At 46.7% G+C, this 17,500-nt stretch overlaps 1 protein-coding gene across 2 annotated transcripts in view; it reads right to left on the reverse strand.

The window, feature by feature from the left end:
- Positions 1–17,500, reverse strand: part of LOC135820781 (uncharacterized) — a 40,443-nt gene that overhangs the window by 9,702 nt on the left and 13,241 nt on the right. The window contains exons 7-18 of one of the 2 annotated variants that reach the window (XM_065333815.1): positions 17,322–17,500; positions 15,127–15,327; positions 13,491–13,514; positions 11,978–12,088; positions 10,026–10,157; positions 8,331–8,498; positions 6,048–6,177; positions 4,951–5,130; positions 3,270–3,297; positions 1,982–2,148; positions 1,420–1,524; positions 559–698 (exon numbers count right to left, since the gene is read on the reverse strand). The exon at positions 17,322–17,500 is cut by the window's right edge and continues 29 nt beyond it. In XM_065333815.1, the coding sequence (XP_065189887.1) occupies positions 559–698; positions 1,420–1,524; positions 1,982–2,148; positions 3,270–3,297; positions 4,951–5,130; positions 6,048–6,177; positions 8,331–8,498; positions 10,026–10,157; positions 11,978–12,088; positions 13,491–13,514; positions 15,127–15,327; positions 17,322–17,500 (1,565 nt within the window). The remainder of the gene's footprint in view (positions 1–558; positions 699–1,419; positions 1,525–1,981; positions 2,149–3,269; positions 3,298–4,950; positions 5,131–6,047; positions 6,178–8,330; positions 8,499–10,025; positions 10,158–11,977; positions 12,089–13,490; positions 13,515–15,126; positions 15,328–17,321) is intronic. The other variant, XM_065333816.1, reaches the window with a different exon arrangement.

Consider the following 17,500-nt stretch of genomic DNA (forward strand, 5'->3'; position numbering starts at 1 on the left):
CACCCCTGAAATCCCCAAAACTCTGGGTGGACTTGAAAATGATCCCACTTATGGGCTCACCACACCTCAGTAAGTGGGTGAGGACAAGGTGTCGAAAAAGGATTGACGGCATCTGGGTATCCGTCCTGGGATCCAACTGCAGTTACCCCTGCCCCCAGTGAAGGTAATACTTGCTACTAGTGTGGGTGGCTAAATCAGAGTGGATCTGATATAAGCTTCACTAGCACCGTTGATTACACAAGAGTTAATCTAGCCAGCACACACACACACACACACACACACACACACACACACGCACACGCACACGCACACGCACACGCACACGCACACGCGCACGCGCACGCGCACACGCACACGCACACGCACACGCACGCACACACACACACACACACACACACACACACACACACACAAACACACACACACACACACACACACACACACATATAGACACATGCATACATACACACACACACACACACACACACACACATCCATACACACACAAACACACACATACACACACACCCATACACACACACGCACACACACGCGTACCTGTAGAATACGATTGCTGGCCTGCTTCTGATAAGTACGCGTCCAGTTGAGATCGACTGTTTCGGCACCAGGCATTGGCGCTGACTTCACACTCATGAACGACTGCTTGTTGACAAGCAAACATGATCGAACCGCCAAGTCTGCCACCAATCAAGAAGACAACAATACATGAAGAGAGAAACAAAAAACACTGAAAACAGGAATCGTTAAAATTCTTCCTATGCAATTTTTAGACTATTCTCTTAGCATTCACACGCACGCACATGCACCCACCCACATACCCATGCACGTACTCCTTACACTTCACCCTCTCTGAGTCTCATATTGTTATTATTTCTCACCTGCCCACCTCTGCTATTAGTTTCACACTGCTCTTGTCTTTCGCACTTCACCTTCTTTTCTCCTATTTTCTGTCACATACTGCATTTCGTACTGTTCCACGTACATATCGTTGTTCATTCCTATGCAATTTTTTCTTCAGACTTTTCCCGTTTACATCTTTCCCTCAAACCAGTGAATCCTCCTATGAGGCGCAGACGATTACAGTTTCGACTAGGCCGTTCGTTCCAGCACATGCAAAACTCCCCAGATCCGGACGTCCCTAATCCAGGCACGTTCGTGTACCGGGCACCTTTCCGAACCATCTAGAGTCATACAAAATGGCTTTTCAACGAATAACGTCGTCAAAAAACAGTCATATTGATAAGCATAAAATCTTTACTTGCATGCAGTAAGTATGCAAGTTCTGAGTTGCGGGCAATTCCTAGTTACGGGCTGTGCTCTGTCCCAGCCTGCCCGGATCTGGGGAGTAGGGGCTGTGCTCTGTCCCTATCTGCCCCGATCTGGGGAGTTTCACCGTACCTCCAGAAGAGAAATTCCACATCTCTGCAATCTTGACCACCTTCACGGTCAACTGCTCGTCAGTGGAGTGGAATGAGAGCAGCATACGCCCGTTGGGTAGCGAACCTGAACATGCATGCGTGGCGCACATACAGACATATACGTATACACAGACACACACACAAATGCTTGACAGATGAGTGTTCACATGTACGATACTCATTCACACATACTTCCTCCAAAACTACGCAAATTCAGGCCGACGAGGAGAGGATCTCTTCACAGTTCGTTGTTCTCAAGATGAGAAGACTCCAATGTAGTCATCAATTCTATGATCTATATCCATACATCCTCACTTTGTTGTTTGGCTGGATAGCTGCTGTGGGGGGGGGGGGCTTATCTTGGAGGGGTGCCTTACCGGGGAAGGGGTACCTTACAGGGGAGAGGTGCCTTATCCGGGAGGGGTGCCTTTTCAGGGAGGGGTGCCTTATCGGGGGGGAAGGGGTGCCCTATGGGGGGGGGGGGGGGGAGGGGGCGAAGGTGCCTTACGGGGAGGCGAGGGGGGGGGGGGGGGGAGGCTTACCCAAATGCTTCCTTTTCCTGACTTGTCCGCGGCCAAGCTGCATGAGATTGGTGGTGTGTGCTGTGACGATTTCCTCTTCGATGTTGTTCGTCTCTTCTTCACTGCTGTGGTCCTCATCCTCATCATCCTCCTCCTGACACATGTGTTCAAAGTTTTCCAATTCCGTTCTGACAAGAGAACGAAACCACACACAGAGAACATAATTCACCTGCAGCCATTAGCTGATGATGTCACAGAAGACAGAACACACCTTGTACGGAAATAGTTTTCGGCAAACATCCAATATAATTATGACAGTAAAGACGTCCAATGCTGTAGACAGCAAGATATTTCGGCCATAAGGGCCTCATCAGTACAGCTACGAGTTTTAAGTAAGCTGAGTTGCCCGCCATGGTGCAAAGTTGGCACAAAGTTGGCACCGCTGAATTGTTGTTGTTGTTGTTTATTTTACTTCACCAAATGAACAGGCATAGATGCCTTCTCACCTGCCCATAGGACACATTCTCACAGAATGATGAAGGGATGATATGCAAGGGAAAACAAGAAATGATAATATTATAAGACAGAAAGGACCAAAAGAAGAAAAGGAAAAAATTATATGAAGACAATTTCATGGAGTCAGAAATAGAAAGACAATAATTTCATGGAGTCAAAGAATAGAAAGACAATTTCATGGAGTCAGGAATACGTGGTTGATTTTATAGACATGCATGCACAAATGATTGATAGACGAGAAGGTTGGAGTTTATGGCAGATAATAAAGGTATAACGAGGATATTCACAAGGTAAGTATATCAATGGCAGAAAGAGCTTTTCGGAAGGGACCAGGGACACCTATCACTCTAAAATCAGAGGGGAGAGCGTTCCAGAGAATGCTTCCCCGAAACATCATGGTCGATCGTCCCGCAGGCCCACGAAGAAAGGGAACTTGAAGCAAGTTCGACACTTATCCCCGTGTGGTGCGCTGATCCTCCGGAACAGTCTCTGGGGCCGTTCGGGTGAATAATTGTTGAAGAAGGGGGCTACAGGAGGAGTTAATGCATCGATGAACAAATACGACAATTTTGTGTGTATATGTATGTGGTAGACTAACAATGCTGAGCAGAGAGAGCAGCGGGGCAGTTGGAGTCAAGAGCCGCTGTTGCAAGGTTGAATTCTTGTGACGGCCAAATTAAGGTTAAGACACCTCGTTGCTCGTTGACAGTATAGACGTGTAGAGTTTCCTGGTTCAAATCAACATGACCTAAACTGGACATCAATGATACTAGTATACAGCTATGCGACTTACGCGATATCCTCCAGGGCTGGCAGGTCGACTGCAGGTGCAGTCATGTTGTATGGAGGCCAGGGAAATTCCCCATTCACCATGGCAACATGCCATAGGGAGAGAAAGATGAAAGCACAAAGCAGAGGCGGACAAATATGTACAACTGTCAGTCATGGCTGAATGCCAAACATTACACAATTTGTGTTGGAACAGTTCATCTCACCGAGTGTGTACTTTGACAAGACTAACAAATGATTAGTACGACTACCGTAGAGTTCCGCAGGTAAGACCTGCGGGCTTATCTGTTGCACATGGACATTTCGGTGAGCTTAAACAAGAACATGGGCTTATACGCGGACATGGGCTTATATGCCGACACCAAAATTTTGCTATTGAAAGTATCAAGGAAGTGAGAAGTACATTGGTGAAAATCACTGTGCAAACAAAAACAACCGATGATTGTGTTGAAATGTACAACAAAACAAACAAACGAAACCCTACATGTACGTGGTACATGGTAGGACATATGCCCATGGGCATGTACAACGAAGCGTCGCGATGTTCAAACTTTCCCTGGGCTTATGCGCGAGCATGGGCTTATACGCGGGTGGGCTTATCCGCGGGATTCTACTAGGGCTGAAAAGATCGTGGATTTTCACGTATCGATTACTCTTTAGCTTAACGATCGAGCAATCGATTATAATCGTTAGCAAATAGTGTCATAATTCTGTGCAAACATTACTCTGTTTCCACAAACTATGCCTTCATAATACCAACAAATCTGCATTAGTGAAAGGGTAGCTCCGAAACATGGCAGTTTTGAAGTCAATTTAACCTCAGAACATGAACTATACCCCTGGCAACTGCATACTCCCAGCGGAAACTGATTCAAACTTCACAAAACGAGGGTTTACCGTACTTTCTGGACACAAATTTAAAAGACGCAAAATAATCGTAATCGGTAGTCTAAACGATTGCTCGATCGTTAGAGTTATCAAACGAGTACTCGATTATTCGGTATAATCGTTTCAGCCCTAGATTTTACGGTATTGCCTGGGGCACAGGTGTTTTGCTTCATACTGTAGTAGGGTAGTATAAGAACTGTACCTCGGATACTAATCACATCCTCCTGTTCCACGTTGGAGTACTTTTTCTTATGAGCGTTTCGCTGTATTAATTTTATTCGTTGCGTGCCTCTGTCCACACAAGTCCACCCACCACATGTCTCCCAGTGTGGTCCGGAGTGTAAGACTCATACTGGGCTTACATAAAGAAGATAAAACAGTCGCTCCAACAAACCACCACTGCCTTGCCAAAACGCATGCACACGCCGACACAGACAGACACACCGACAGACAGACTTTGTACTTTTATTTGTTGCTCACTGCCAAAACTGGTCACGTGGGTCTCTCCGGGAGAGGGGAGAGAGACTCAAAAGGACAGACAGACACACCGACAGACAGACTTTGTACTTTTATTTGTTGCTCACTGCCAAAACTGGTCACGTGGGTCTCTCCGGGAGAGGGGAGAGAGACTCAAAAGGACAGACAGACACACACACACACACACACACACACACACACACGCACACACACACACACACACACACACACACATACATATGTACACATACACACACATACGTAGTACACACACTTACACACACACACACAAACACACACACAAACACGCACATCCCTACCCAGGCGATCACGTTCCACCTGCACACGCAGTGCTTGCACAGACTTGCTCGGCAGACGCTGCATGGGTGCAGTGTCATACTGACGACCAACAAATGCATACAGCTGATCTCGTTCATCAGCCACATTACGGTTGGTCTGCAGACGATAATCCTTGCCGTTGTGCAACGGCGACTTGAAGTCTGAACATGAGAGAGAGACAAGACCAAAAACATTAAACACGGCCCAGAGTGGCTCGGAACACAGCCTGCATTCTTGTTTGTTGGTTAGTTTTTACTTCACCAGATACACAGGCATTTCTGCCTTCTCCTCTAACCGTACGGCTAGATTGTCAACAATAGATGAAAAATATAAGCATAAGGAGGCATGCCATATGAGGGAATTCTTGTGAACATGCTCTGATGATATTAGTATGGGTAATGAACATGGTTTGCACTCCAACAAGCACATACTGTAGCGCCAACAGTGTATAATTATGTCGAGATGACAAATAGTAAAGCTGTGTTCACAACTGGCGCGTGTACGCATGAAACCACGCGTTTGTGCATATTTTTGCTGGCTTTTGGGGCACCATGCGTACGGAAACGCGCCGAAATGGAAATTCCAACATGTTGGAATTTTCAGCGCGCATCAGGCGCGTACCGGCGTACATGCCAGTCACTTTGACTGGCTGGGTCAAAACTTTAGTACTCGAAGGCGTCGCACGCCCTAAATACAAATCAAATTGCTGTTTTTGTGAAAGCCTGAGCGTGCGTTTGGGCACGCATGAACCGCAAGCGCACCGCGTCCATGCTCCAGTTGGGAACACAGCTTAAGAGTGACGCTGGTGTTCAGTTGACAGCGGATAGAACTAAATACATACAAGTACATAGATAGACTCTGATGGAGAGCCAAAAATAGGAAAGCAAAGAATCAAGAAATCACAAGTTACGCAATTGTGATTGGCAGATAAATGTAGTAGTAGTAAGTCAGCACCGTCGGTCAGTGTCATGCAATGTTATCGCCGCATGATGAGCTGATTGTTTAGTAGCTGGTGGTGGTGTCAGTGGACATTTAGTGTAACTTGTAGTTCCTTGGTTATTGTCATTCCTACGCATACCTGTCTCCTTGCCTGCAGGGATTTCCTGCGACCACTCGTTGGCTAGCTCGAGAAGCTTGGGCTGATAGGATGCAGCAGTGGATTCATTCTCTTGTTCCTCTTCACCCTCATCACCATCCTCCTTGTCCTGCTAGACCAGCACATACCAAACACCACACAAACACACAAACGTGCACAAACACAAAGAAACACACACACACATACACAAACGTGCAAAGCACGAACAACAAGGCGCGCATAAGACACACACACACATAAACATACACAGAACATACACCAGAACACACACACACACACATAAAAGCCCTGCATTCGCATGATCTCTCTCTCTCTCTCTCTCTATCTCTATCTCTGTCTCTCACTGTCTCTCTCCCACTCTCTCACTCTCAAAGTGTTGATCAGGCGGTGGTGCTGCGCGTAATTAGGAATTGCTCATAACTCAGAACTTATTTCCTTACTGTATGCAATCAATATGAATATGGTTGGTGGATCTGATCTATCCTCCTCCACCGTTTAGGAGCCGCATTTGACGCCTGATCATGGGATGGTGGCGTCCCACGGAAGCGGAAAGGTGGTTCTTGACCAGGGAGTTGTACGACTCCTTGTTCTTGACCTGCCCGGTACGCGAACCCGTCGAATTATATTTTTATGCAATCAATACGACTGTTTCGGGGCTTCTATTTTTCTTTCTTTTTTCCTTGAAAAGCCATTTTGTGACTCTAGATGGGTCAGAGTGGTGCCCGGTACACGGACGTGCTCGGATTACGGACGTCCGGATCTGGGGAGTTTTAGTGTATCACTGAACATGTTCACACATTACTAGAAATCTGGTTTATGTGGCACATACCCCAGCATGAATAGCAGGTTTTTTATTGCATATGCCCCAGCATGAATAGCAGGTTTATGTGGCACATGCCCCGGCATGAATACTTGCCTTGTATTCACAACAGCCTTCTGCAGGGGGGGGGGGGGGGGGCATGTCACCCAACCCCTAGGCGACAGGTTGTAAAGCTGTGACCCAGTGGTTGGATGACACCTTGCGGCAAAGCTCTTCGTGATCACTCGGTCAGCTAGTAACCACTTGATAGAAGTTTCACATCTGTCACATGACCATACAGGATAGCCATGTTGGCTCCAACTCCACTCAACCCCTGCATCTATGGGTCACATGACTATACAGGACAGACATGTTGGTTACAACTCCACTCAACCTCTGCATCTATGGGTCACATGACTATACAGGATAGCTATGTCGGCTCCAACTCCACTCAACCCCTGCATCTATGGGTCACATGACCATACAGGACAGACATGTTGGTTACAACTCCACTCAATCCCTGCATCTATGGGTCACATGACCAAACAGGACAGCCATGTTGGGTACAACTCCACTCAACACCTGCATCTTTGGGTCACATGATGTCAGCCATGCTGGTTTCACTGTCCACATGCCATGAGCAGTTTGTGTACACATATTTTAGTCACAGGACGGATAGAAGCTGCCTCCGGCATTGATTGGTAGCCACACACAGATTTGGCACCGGACAAGTGAAAACAACCTTTATAAGTTTAAGTTCTCACACTCTGAGAACATTGTCCATCTAACCAGATTGAGAAACTAGACGAATGAGTGCCATACTCACAATTTAAGTAATGAATGCAATAAACCGAACCAGCTGAAGCGTCATTTCACGAAGGTTTTATTGAGATGTCACGAACAAATTCTAGAGAAAGTGAAAGTGGTGATGGACAAAGACATAACTATGATGGAAAGGTAATGTGAAAAAAAATACAGTCATAGGTTTGTCCATCACGCACACACACACATACACTTCTACCCAGTCGATCACACACACATACACATACACACACACACACACACGCGCGCACGCGTGCACACACACACACATACACACACACACACAAACACACACACACACACACACACACACAAAAATAAAATCACCAACCCAGCATGAAGAAGCACTTTCTCTAGAATTTGTTTGTGACACCTCAATAAAACCCTCGTGAAATGACGCTGCAGCTGGTGCTGTTTATTGCAATCCTTATACTGTTGTCACCTCGCCGCCTTTTTAAAGACAAACAATTGCTACATGAACAAGAGTTACATAAACGAGGATCTCAAAACGAGGATCACAAAACGAGGACGGTACACCTAGAAACGAGAGCCAGGCGTACACAATAATCAAATCAAAACAATGATCACAAGCAAAAAGACAAGATAACGGTCTCGCTGTGCGACACCACAACACACATGGTTACCTTGGCAACTGGTGTGGTCCGTCCACTGGGGGTCGGAGTACTTGCCAGAAACTTGAGTAGGTGCGAGGACTTCTGCGTTTTAGACTCGGCCTTACGGAACTGGAGTAGCGTAGCGGTGCGTTCCTCCAGGGCCGTCTCTTGCTCCGCCAGTAGTTCTAGTTTGCGCTTCTGCTCACGAAGAAGAATGGCGGTGGACATGTTGTGGGCAGACAAACACACGCACACAAGCATGGACGAAAAATGCACATGCCCATACACACACACACACACACACACACACACATACACACACACGCACACACACACACACACACACACACACACACACACACGTACACACGTACACACGTACACACGCACACACACGCACACACGCACACACACACGCACACACACACGCACACAAACATGGACGAAAAATGCACAAGCACATACACACACGAACATGCACGCATGTATGCACACGTGCGTGGAATTAGTCCTGGAATTAGGGCATTCAAAAATGATATTGTTTCATTGACCGTCACCACATAAGACATTGGTACTGCTTAACACCATGTAGTACCAGGACTGGCGGTAGCAGTTTTTGATTGGTCTGACCACACCACAGCCTTTCACACTTCCCATACAGTTTGTGCAGTACATGGGCGTACACATGGCCTCCTCGGCAGTAAACAAGTTGCTCCGGCGGCCATGGCCTGACCAACCAGACTGGTTCCACCGGGCCTGTGTACTCTACTTTCACAAATTGTCGGTGTACTTCTATTTTCGGAACATTCGGTGCATCTGTTTCATACCTAAAGTTTCAATACACCGAACAAACACTAACACACATAATCCAATAGGGAACTGCTTCTCTGTACCGAAAATTTCTGTTCACGTAAAATTTCTGAAATTAGAGTACAGTCAGACCTCGCTTATCCGGTCCTCTTTTATCCGGATCCCTCGCCATCCGGAAGAAAATCGTTGGTTACCGATATACAGCACATGCCATGCATACATACAGTATGTGTGTTCGATTATCCGGTTCCCTCGCCTATCCGGATATTTTGTGGAGAACGGATGTGTGCGGTTAAGCGAGGTCTGACTGTACCCCGCACCTGACTGCGTCCCAAACACCCTACTAGCATCTGTGCGTTGTACAGTGCCCGACACTGGCGCTGGGGACTGCCACTGGGAAGGTTTCGCTGTCTCTACGACAATGCCAGAGGAACTAAACACACACATGCACGCGCACGCTCGTTCGCTCGCTCGCACGCACGCACGCACGCACCCCCCCCCCCCCCCCCCACACACATACGCATCATCCCTAGCAGTGTGTTGTGGGTCACTAAAAGTACTGCCACTGTGGTGAGCCGACTACAGCTCAATGGAACACAGTCTAACAACAGTCGACTCCTGATATAACCAACACCATTGGACAGGAGAATTTGTTCTTTAAAACAGAAATGAACTTACACTGTGGGTTCAAACTGGGACATGGACAACATGTCGCTATAATGACGAAATTCGTTATATTATGCGAGTTGGTTCTGAGTGGATTCCACTGTATCTGTATGTGTGTGTGTGTGAATCAGCATGGCTGCTAAAGGCTCTTATCGGCGACGGTGCAGTCGTGAGAATAAAGAATTCAAAAAGCCCCGCTGGGCTAACACACAACAGGAATCACAGTGTTGTGCGTTCCCTCGCGCTCACCGTCTGCGCTTTCTTCTCCTCCTCCTTGATCTTCTCCTCGTTCTCACGGCGTATCACCTGTTGATAGACTTCCAGCGTCCACTTCAGGGAGCTGGCTCTGGCCGTAACTCTGCCGCCTTTCAGTACCTCCGTCTGCAGTACAAACCGACAAGTACAGTCAATAGAACATCACTAAGGGGTCGTCCACAAATAACGAAGTTTTTTTCACGAAACAAAATAATTTCGTTACGGGGCGGGAGGGGGTTGACCAATTTCGTTACGGGGCGGGAGGGGGTTGACCAATTTCGTTACGGGGCGGGAGGGGGTTGACCAATTTCGTTACGGGGCGGGAGGGGGTTGACCAATTTCGTTACGGGGCGGGAGGGGGTTGACCAATTTCGTTACGGGGCGGGAGGGGGTTGACCAATTTCGTTACGGGGCGGGAGGGGGTTGACCAATTTCGTTACGGGGCGGGAGGGGGTTGACCAATTTCGTTACGGGGCGGGAGGGGGTTGACCAATTTCGTTACGGGGCGGGAGGGGGTTGACCAATTTCGTTACGGGGCGGGAGGGGGTTGACCAATTTCGTTACGGGGCGGGAGGGGTTTGACCAATTTCGTTACGGGGCGGGAGGGGGTTGACCAATTTCGTTTCAGAAAACACTGATACATGTACATGTACATAGGAGCAGTGACACACTTGCGACTTTTGCATGTATTATGTCAACATTTTTTTACGTTCTGAGAGGGAGGGAGGGAGGGGTTGGGTCCAAACTAAAATAATTCATTTGGTGAAAAAAGTTCGATATTCACGGATGGCCCCTAAGGGGAGCACTGACAAAAACAGACCATAGAGATTTTACGAATGATTGCATGGGGTGAGTCAGCGGATTTTCTAATGGCCGCCATGTATACAGCGTGTGTCAGCGGACTTTCTGATGGGCGCTAAATGCACAGGGTACGTCTGCAGTTTTTCGAATGAGCGGTAAGCATGCAGCGCTAGTCGCTAGTGCAAGTGCAGCGCTGTGCCAAATAAAAGCATCTCAACTGATGATGTAGTTACATAACCTCTGTAACTATAGTATCTAGTTATAGGTCTGGACAGTTACGTAGCAATAACGAAATACAACAATAAGTAGGAATCCTAGAATTTCCTAAACAATGTTCGTGAGACGTGTATCGGTCATCACAGCAAAACACGGTGAGCTTCCCATGTTCCCTGAATCTGTCCAGCTAGCCCCTGCTACTACCTACTATCAATTGTACGTCAGATTCGAATGTTTCACCCTATTCCTGCAGACAGATGCATTGGCTCCATGTTTTTCACTTGGGCTAAATGCGAACTGTGTTATTATCAACACTCATCAGGAATCTTCGTTGTACTTTCTCTTCTTTGTTCACTTTTCAGTTGCAAGTTTAGTGTTAGTACACACATTTGTTATTGCTCTCGCTTTCATTGTTAAAATTCACACTTGTAAATTTCACTGCTGTTGTTCTTAGTGCTATTTCTCTAACTTAGATTTTCTATAATAGTTCAATTTTGTTTTCTGTGTTATTATCAATATTATTATTTCGTTGTGCTGGAAGTACACTCAAATGCCTCTTATACGGACGCCTCAGATACCGGCACGTCTCTCTACCGGGCACCTTCAGCTTGAGTTCCTTTGGCAAAAATGCTTTGAATTTGGGGGGTTTGAACCTTTTTCGTATGCGCAGGTCCTTGTTTGTCACTGCCAACCACACATCCACACATTCCACACATTTTTATCAATGGATTCTTTCTGTAACCTGAACATGTGCAATACTTGCCAAATAAACCTCTTCAAAAAATGATATGATACATGGAAGATGAGTCATCCTGAGATATGGGCAAATCTGAGATACGGGCAGTGCCCGGTCCCAAGGTGCCCGGATTAGAGACGTCCGAGTGTAATCAAGTGAAATGGTGGTGGTGATGATTGCACTGGCAACCTACCTGCACCACCTTGATGGTGCTGCGTCGCTTGTGGCGACGTCGTTTCTCTGTCTCCTGTTCCGGCTTGTCACCTCCACCTCCACCGCTGCCACCAAACAGGCCAAACTTGCTCTGCGAAGAAACGAAATTTCAAAAATGCACAATTGCACAAGCATGGAGAGAATCGGGGGGAAATATTGGCCCAGACGGCGGGAATGATGGATACACAGAGATAGATACACAGAAAGACAGATGCACAGATGCATAGATACACCCAAGGATAAATACGCCGACAAGTATATACGCAGAAAGATAAATAGAGACTTAGTCAGAGTGAAACATATTAGCACACGAAGAGACGAAGCTAGTTGAAAATCTGATGAGGCCTTTCGTACCAATACTCTTCAAAATCAGTACATGGTGATAATGTGACGAAGCACAACGATGTGAATTTATACAGCATATTGGCATTAACACCATGTGCTGATTTTGAAGAGTAATGGTACGAAAGGCCTCATCAGATTTTCAACTAGCTTCATCTCTCGTGTGCTAGAAAGATAAATACACAGACAGAAAGATACACAGACCAATAGACACACAGCCCGATAGATACACTGATGGATAAATACACAGAGAGATAATACACCGACAGATAAATACACTGACGGATAAATACACTGACGGGTAAATACACTGACATATACATACACTGACGGATAAATACACCGCCAGATGAATACACCGTCAGATAGATACACAGATAAACGAAAAATGAGAGAAAGAGGTCCAATTTAGATTTGTCGTAACTGAACGTTTCATGCTACTGCAATCATCCAGACAGGGATCAGGGATAATTGCAGTAGCATGAAACTTTCAGTTACGACAAATCCAAACAGGCTTGACCTCTCTCTCTCTCTCTCTCTCTCTTCGTTTGAAACGCTCTGCACTTTGTGCATTGAGCACTTTGCCGGACATCGGGAAGTTACTGTAAGACATGTTATAATTTAACGATTGTCCAAAATTCATAGGTTCACGAAAAGATATGTTAACGATCTTGCAGTATTCCGCCATATCAAAACACAACATATATGAAGCCATAAGGACTAAACGGATCTTATTATAACGAAGAAATGTCATCCGTTAAAACGTTAGATTTACTTCCTCATTTTGTATACATGTCTTACAGTACTCATTTGCACACATACAGACTGATAGATATGCAGAGAGATAGATACAGACACACACAGACTGATAGATATGCAGAGAGATAGATACAGACACACACAGACTGATAGATATGCAGAGAGATAGATACAGACAGAGAAAATTGATACACCGATGGATAGATACACCTACGGATAGACACACAAACAAGATAGATTCACCGACGGATCGATGGACAGATGGGGAGGCGGATAGATGATTCAAACAAACGCACCACGATAGCAACTACGGATTACCGCCATGCTTTACCGGACAGAACCAGATTCCTGTCATGCATTCACATAGCTACATGCTCTGCAACAAGCCTTACCTTGCCGAGAGCTCCCGGCATCCACTGTATGGGTTGAAACAAAACAGCAACACATATATGCATGTGCACACACACACACACACACACATACACACACACACACACACACGCACACACACACACACACATGCGCGAGGACACACACATGCACATACAAAAACCCATAAACTCCTATGCACACACAGGAATATCTATGTATACACACAGCAGCAGGGATGCATATTTTCCCTCGTATCCGAATTGACGAGTATAACAAAGGTGAGAACACCACAGCAACAGCAGCCTCCACCCTATACAGTTTAACCTCTTTAGGATGAACACCAAGGGACCGATGGTAATTGTTTGCAATAACGGGAGTTCTTCTTATCCGTATATTATACCCAGTGCATACACGGTGATTTATCCAACGGAGTTACGGATACCAGTTCTTCTTAAGCAAACATTTGTCTTATCAGTCGGTTCTTCCTAACCAGGTTTTACTGTATTCGTACCGATGCTGTAACAGCTCTTCTCTTGTACTGCCAACAGACAACCGGCCGCAAGCAAAAGCATGCTCCCCGCTCCAAATATACGCCCAGATTTGTTTGCTGTGGGTGTTGAACGTTCAACCCATGCTGCCATATTTGTTAGCAAAGGGTAGACGTACGGAGCATGGCTGAGCAGTTTCGCTCCCAACAACACACGGCTGGGGACAGACAATGCCGCATTGAATGACGATCGTACGCCTTCATACACGTTCATATACAAATTCATTGGCATGGATGTACAGTACATTCTGCACACAACCCCCCCCCCCCCCCCCCCCACACACACACACACACACACGCGCACACACTCACGCACACACCATTGGACCATTGGACGCCCTTCGCCGGAGGCGATGATAGCGATGCTACAGCAGAAGCCATAGCAGCTTGTGCTGGGATTGCACCACTCAACAGCTTGCACGGCTGAAGAATTGACCGCCACTATTCAGCCTGGTCTACACCACACAGCTATGAAGTGGCTTTTTTCTGGCCAGTGAATCCCTACTTTTTGGTCATTTTATTATTAAATTTTTTTTTCCCACACACACATCACACCACATACTCCGGCATGCACTGGCTGTTGGTAACCACCCAGGAGAATGAAAGAAAAGTCAGGAAGAGTCTCGCACACACACACACACACACACACATACACACACACACACGCGCGCGCGCGCGCACGCACTCACGCACACACACACACTCAAAGTCACGCACACGCACACACGCACACACACATACACATACACACACATACACACACGCACCCCCCCCCCCCCCCACACACACACACAAAACTCACACACTCTCTCTCTCTCACACACACACACACACACACACACACACACACACATACACACATGCACCCCCCCCCCCCCCCACACACACACACTCTCACACACTCTCTCTGTCACACACACACACACACACACACACACACACACACACACACGCGCATCACCCCCCCCCCCCCCCCCCTCCCACACACACACACACACACACACACACACACACACACTCACACACACACATGCACCCCCCCCCCCCCCCCCCCACACACACACACACACAAGCACAATACTGCCTTCTCCACCCTAAACTCCACTTACGCTGGTCCCTTTTTGCTCGCATTCATCTTTGGCCTCACTGTCGTCCTCTTCTTCAGAGGAGGAAGAGGATAGCTCCCCGTCCAGTAGCTGAGCCCCACTGGCGGCTATATCTGGTACGTAGACATCTTTGCCAGCACCGGGGAACAACGACAGCATGAATGTGATGTCGTTCAGTGGCACTGTCGTCAGTGGAATCTCGGTCTGAAATACAGGAGAGCAGGTTGGTAACGCAAGGGTATGAAATACAGGAGAGCAGGTTGGTAACGCAAGGTATGAAATACAGGAGAGCAGGTTGGTAACGCAAGGGTATGAAATACAGGAGAGCAGGTTGGTATCACAAGGGTATGAAATACAGGAGAGCAGGTTGGTAACGCAAGGTTATGAAATACAAGAGAGCAGGTTGGTATCACAAGGGTATGAAATACAGGAGAGCAGGTTGGTATCACAAGGGTATGAAATACAGGAGAGCAGATTGGTATCACAAGGGTATGAAATACAGGAGAGCAGGTTGGTAACGCAAGGGTATGAAATACAGCAGAGCAGGTTGGTATCGCAAGGGTATATCCAGTGAGTGACATGCATGTTGCTATAGAGCCGCTTTCTATGCACGAAATATTTAATTGTTTGCAAGCTCCAAACCACGCATTTATGAGTACTAGTAATCCTAAGGACAAAACAATTCTGTCCTCAGATTGAGTATTTTGCTCCTGCTCTTGTAGCAGTTGAGCACTCTCGTGTGGGGTAGTGCCTTTGCTGTTTGCGCTATGCAGAGCTCACTGACTTGTCAGTTTGAGAACTCTGGCAAGATACTTTCGGGCCTGGTTTAAATCTGGCTTTGGAAATTTTACTTTTCATTGCTACCAGGTTCGGCCTCATTTTCTTTGCGCTGCGCTGATGAGTCCACAAAGGACGAAACAGTTCTGTCCGCAGATTGAGTATACTAGTACTCATAAATTGCTCTCTTCCTCCCATATTGTCTCCTTGCTGCAAACACGACTTGAATTGTCACCAAATCTTCCCAGCATTGCCCATCATTCTTCTCTCAAGTCTCAGTGCGTCAAGACCATACTGTAGCTTGCTCAGGCAATATGTGGGCTTTGCACAGCAAAGCCTAGTTAGCCCTGGCATATACGCAATATTGGCATATCGGCGTGAGTGTGTGTCACACGTGACTGTCCCTGCCCGATTTTCAAGCTCGCAAAATTTTACGGACATTCTGTTATGGTGTCATATCGGAGGACGTGTCTTATCTTGGGCGCTAGAGGGTTAAAAGGCTGTCTTTTATAGGAGCCTGATTTGAATACAAGCCTTATTTTCAAGATACGCTGTCGGTACGTAAGCCTGGTTGTAGGGCTGACATACATAGAAATACCTGGTTTGAATAGAAGCCTGATTTGAATAGCATAGCCGTCTACAGGAATACGCACGCTGGCTTCAATAGTCAATACTCAACACTACAGTAATATAGAGTGCCTGCAGAGATGGATAAGCACATTGTAGTTGATAGGTGTCCACCAAGAAATGCTGAAATGCGTTTTTTTGTTTTGCTTTTTACGAGAAACCACGGACCTCGAGAACAGCGCGTATAGTCCTTAAAGGGGCATCGGAAGGTATTTTAGTGTGGTACGGTTAGCCATCTGAAGTATAATTTACTCATGCATGGGGGAGAGGTGACTGAGCCGAAAATTTTGGAAATGTAGATCCCAGATAAGTTTCTTTATTGATTCATAGCGGGTAGTTGGGGCAAATAGTGGTACGGTCAATACCGTAGTGACCGTACCGTGTCCGACGCCCCTGCCTTATGCACATTACATCATCACGTACAGATGTATGAATTCCCCTAGGTATGTACATGTGTGGCTGGGTGTTCACCGTGTGCTATACATGAGCATTTAACCAATTTAGCCCATCACTTAGTGGCAGACAGTCCCTTTTCCAGCTTCATCAGTTTGGATAGAACTAATGGCTAGCTAGATCTTCGTCCGAAAAAAGTTGTTGCATGAAATGCCTGAAGAGAACGTTTCGTAATCGAAAATACAGATAACACAATAGGGTCCTGTACATGCAACACGCAACCAGGTCTACGGGATTCTACGGGATTCTACGGGATTCTACGGGATTCTACGGGATTTCGTACGTGATGTCAAAGTGCATAACGGCTATTCCCATAACATAACACTGCACACTGCACTTACCAGACCAACAAGAAGTGGCTGTGAGCGTTTGCCTCTGCCCGGCGCCGGGAAGCCATTCTCTGCCGAGTACAAGGGTCTGAGCCAAAGAGTGATCTGCAACTTGGACTTCTCCAGTTCTTCAGTGGACAAGTTCAGCCACATGAAGATCTGTTCAAACTCTGCCGACTGGGCGACCTTGA

Source organism: Sycon ciliatum, chromosome 7 (genome assembly GCF_964019385.1).
Source record: "Sycon ciliatum chromosome 7, ocSycCili1.1, whole genome shotgun sequence".
Taxonomy (NCBI): domain Eukaryota; kingdom Metazoa; phylum Porifera; class Calcarea; order Leucosolenida; family Sycettidae; genus Sycon; species Sycon ciliatum.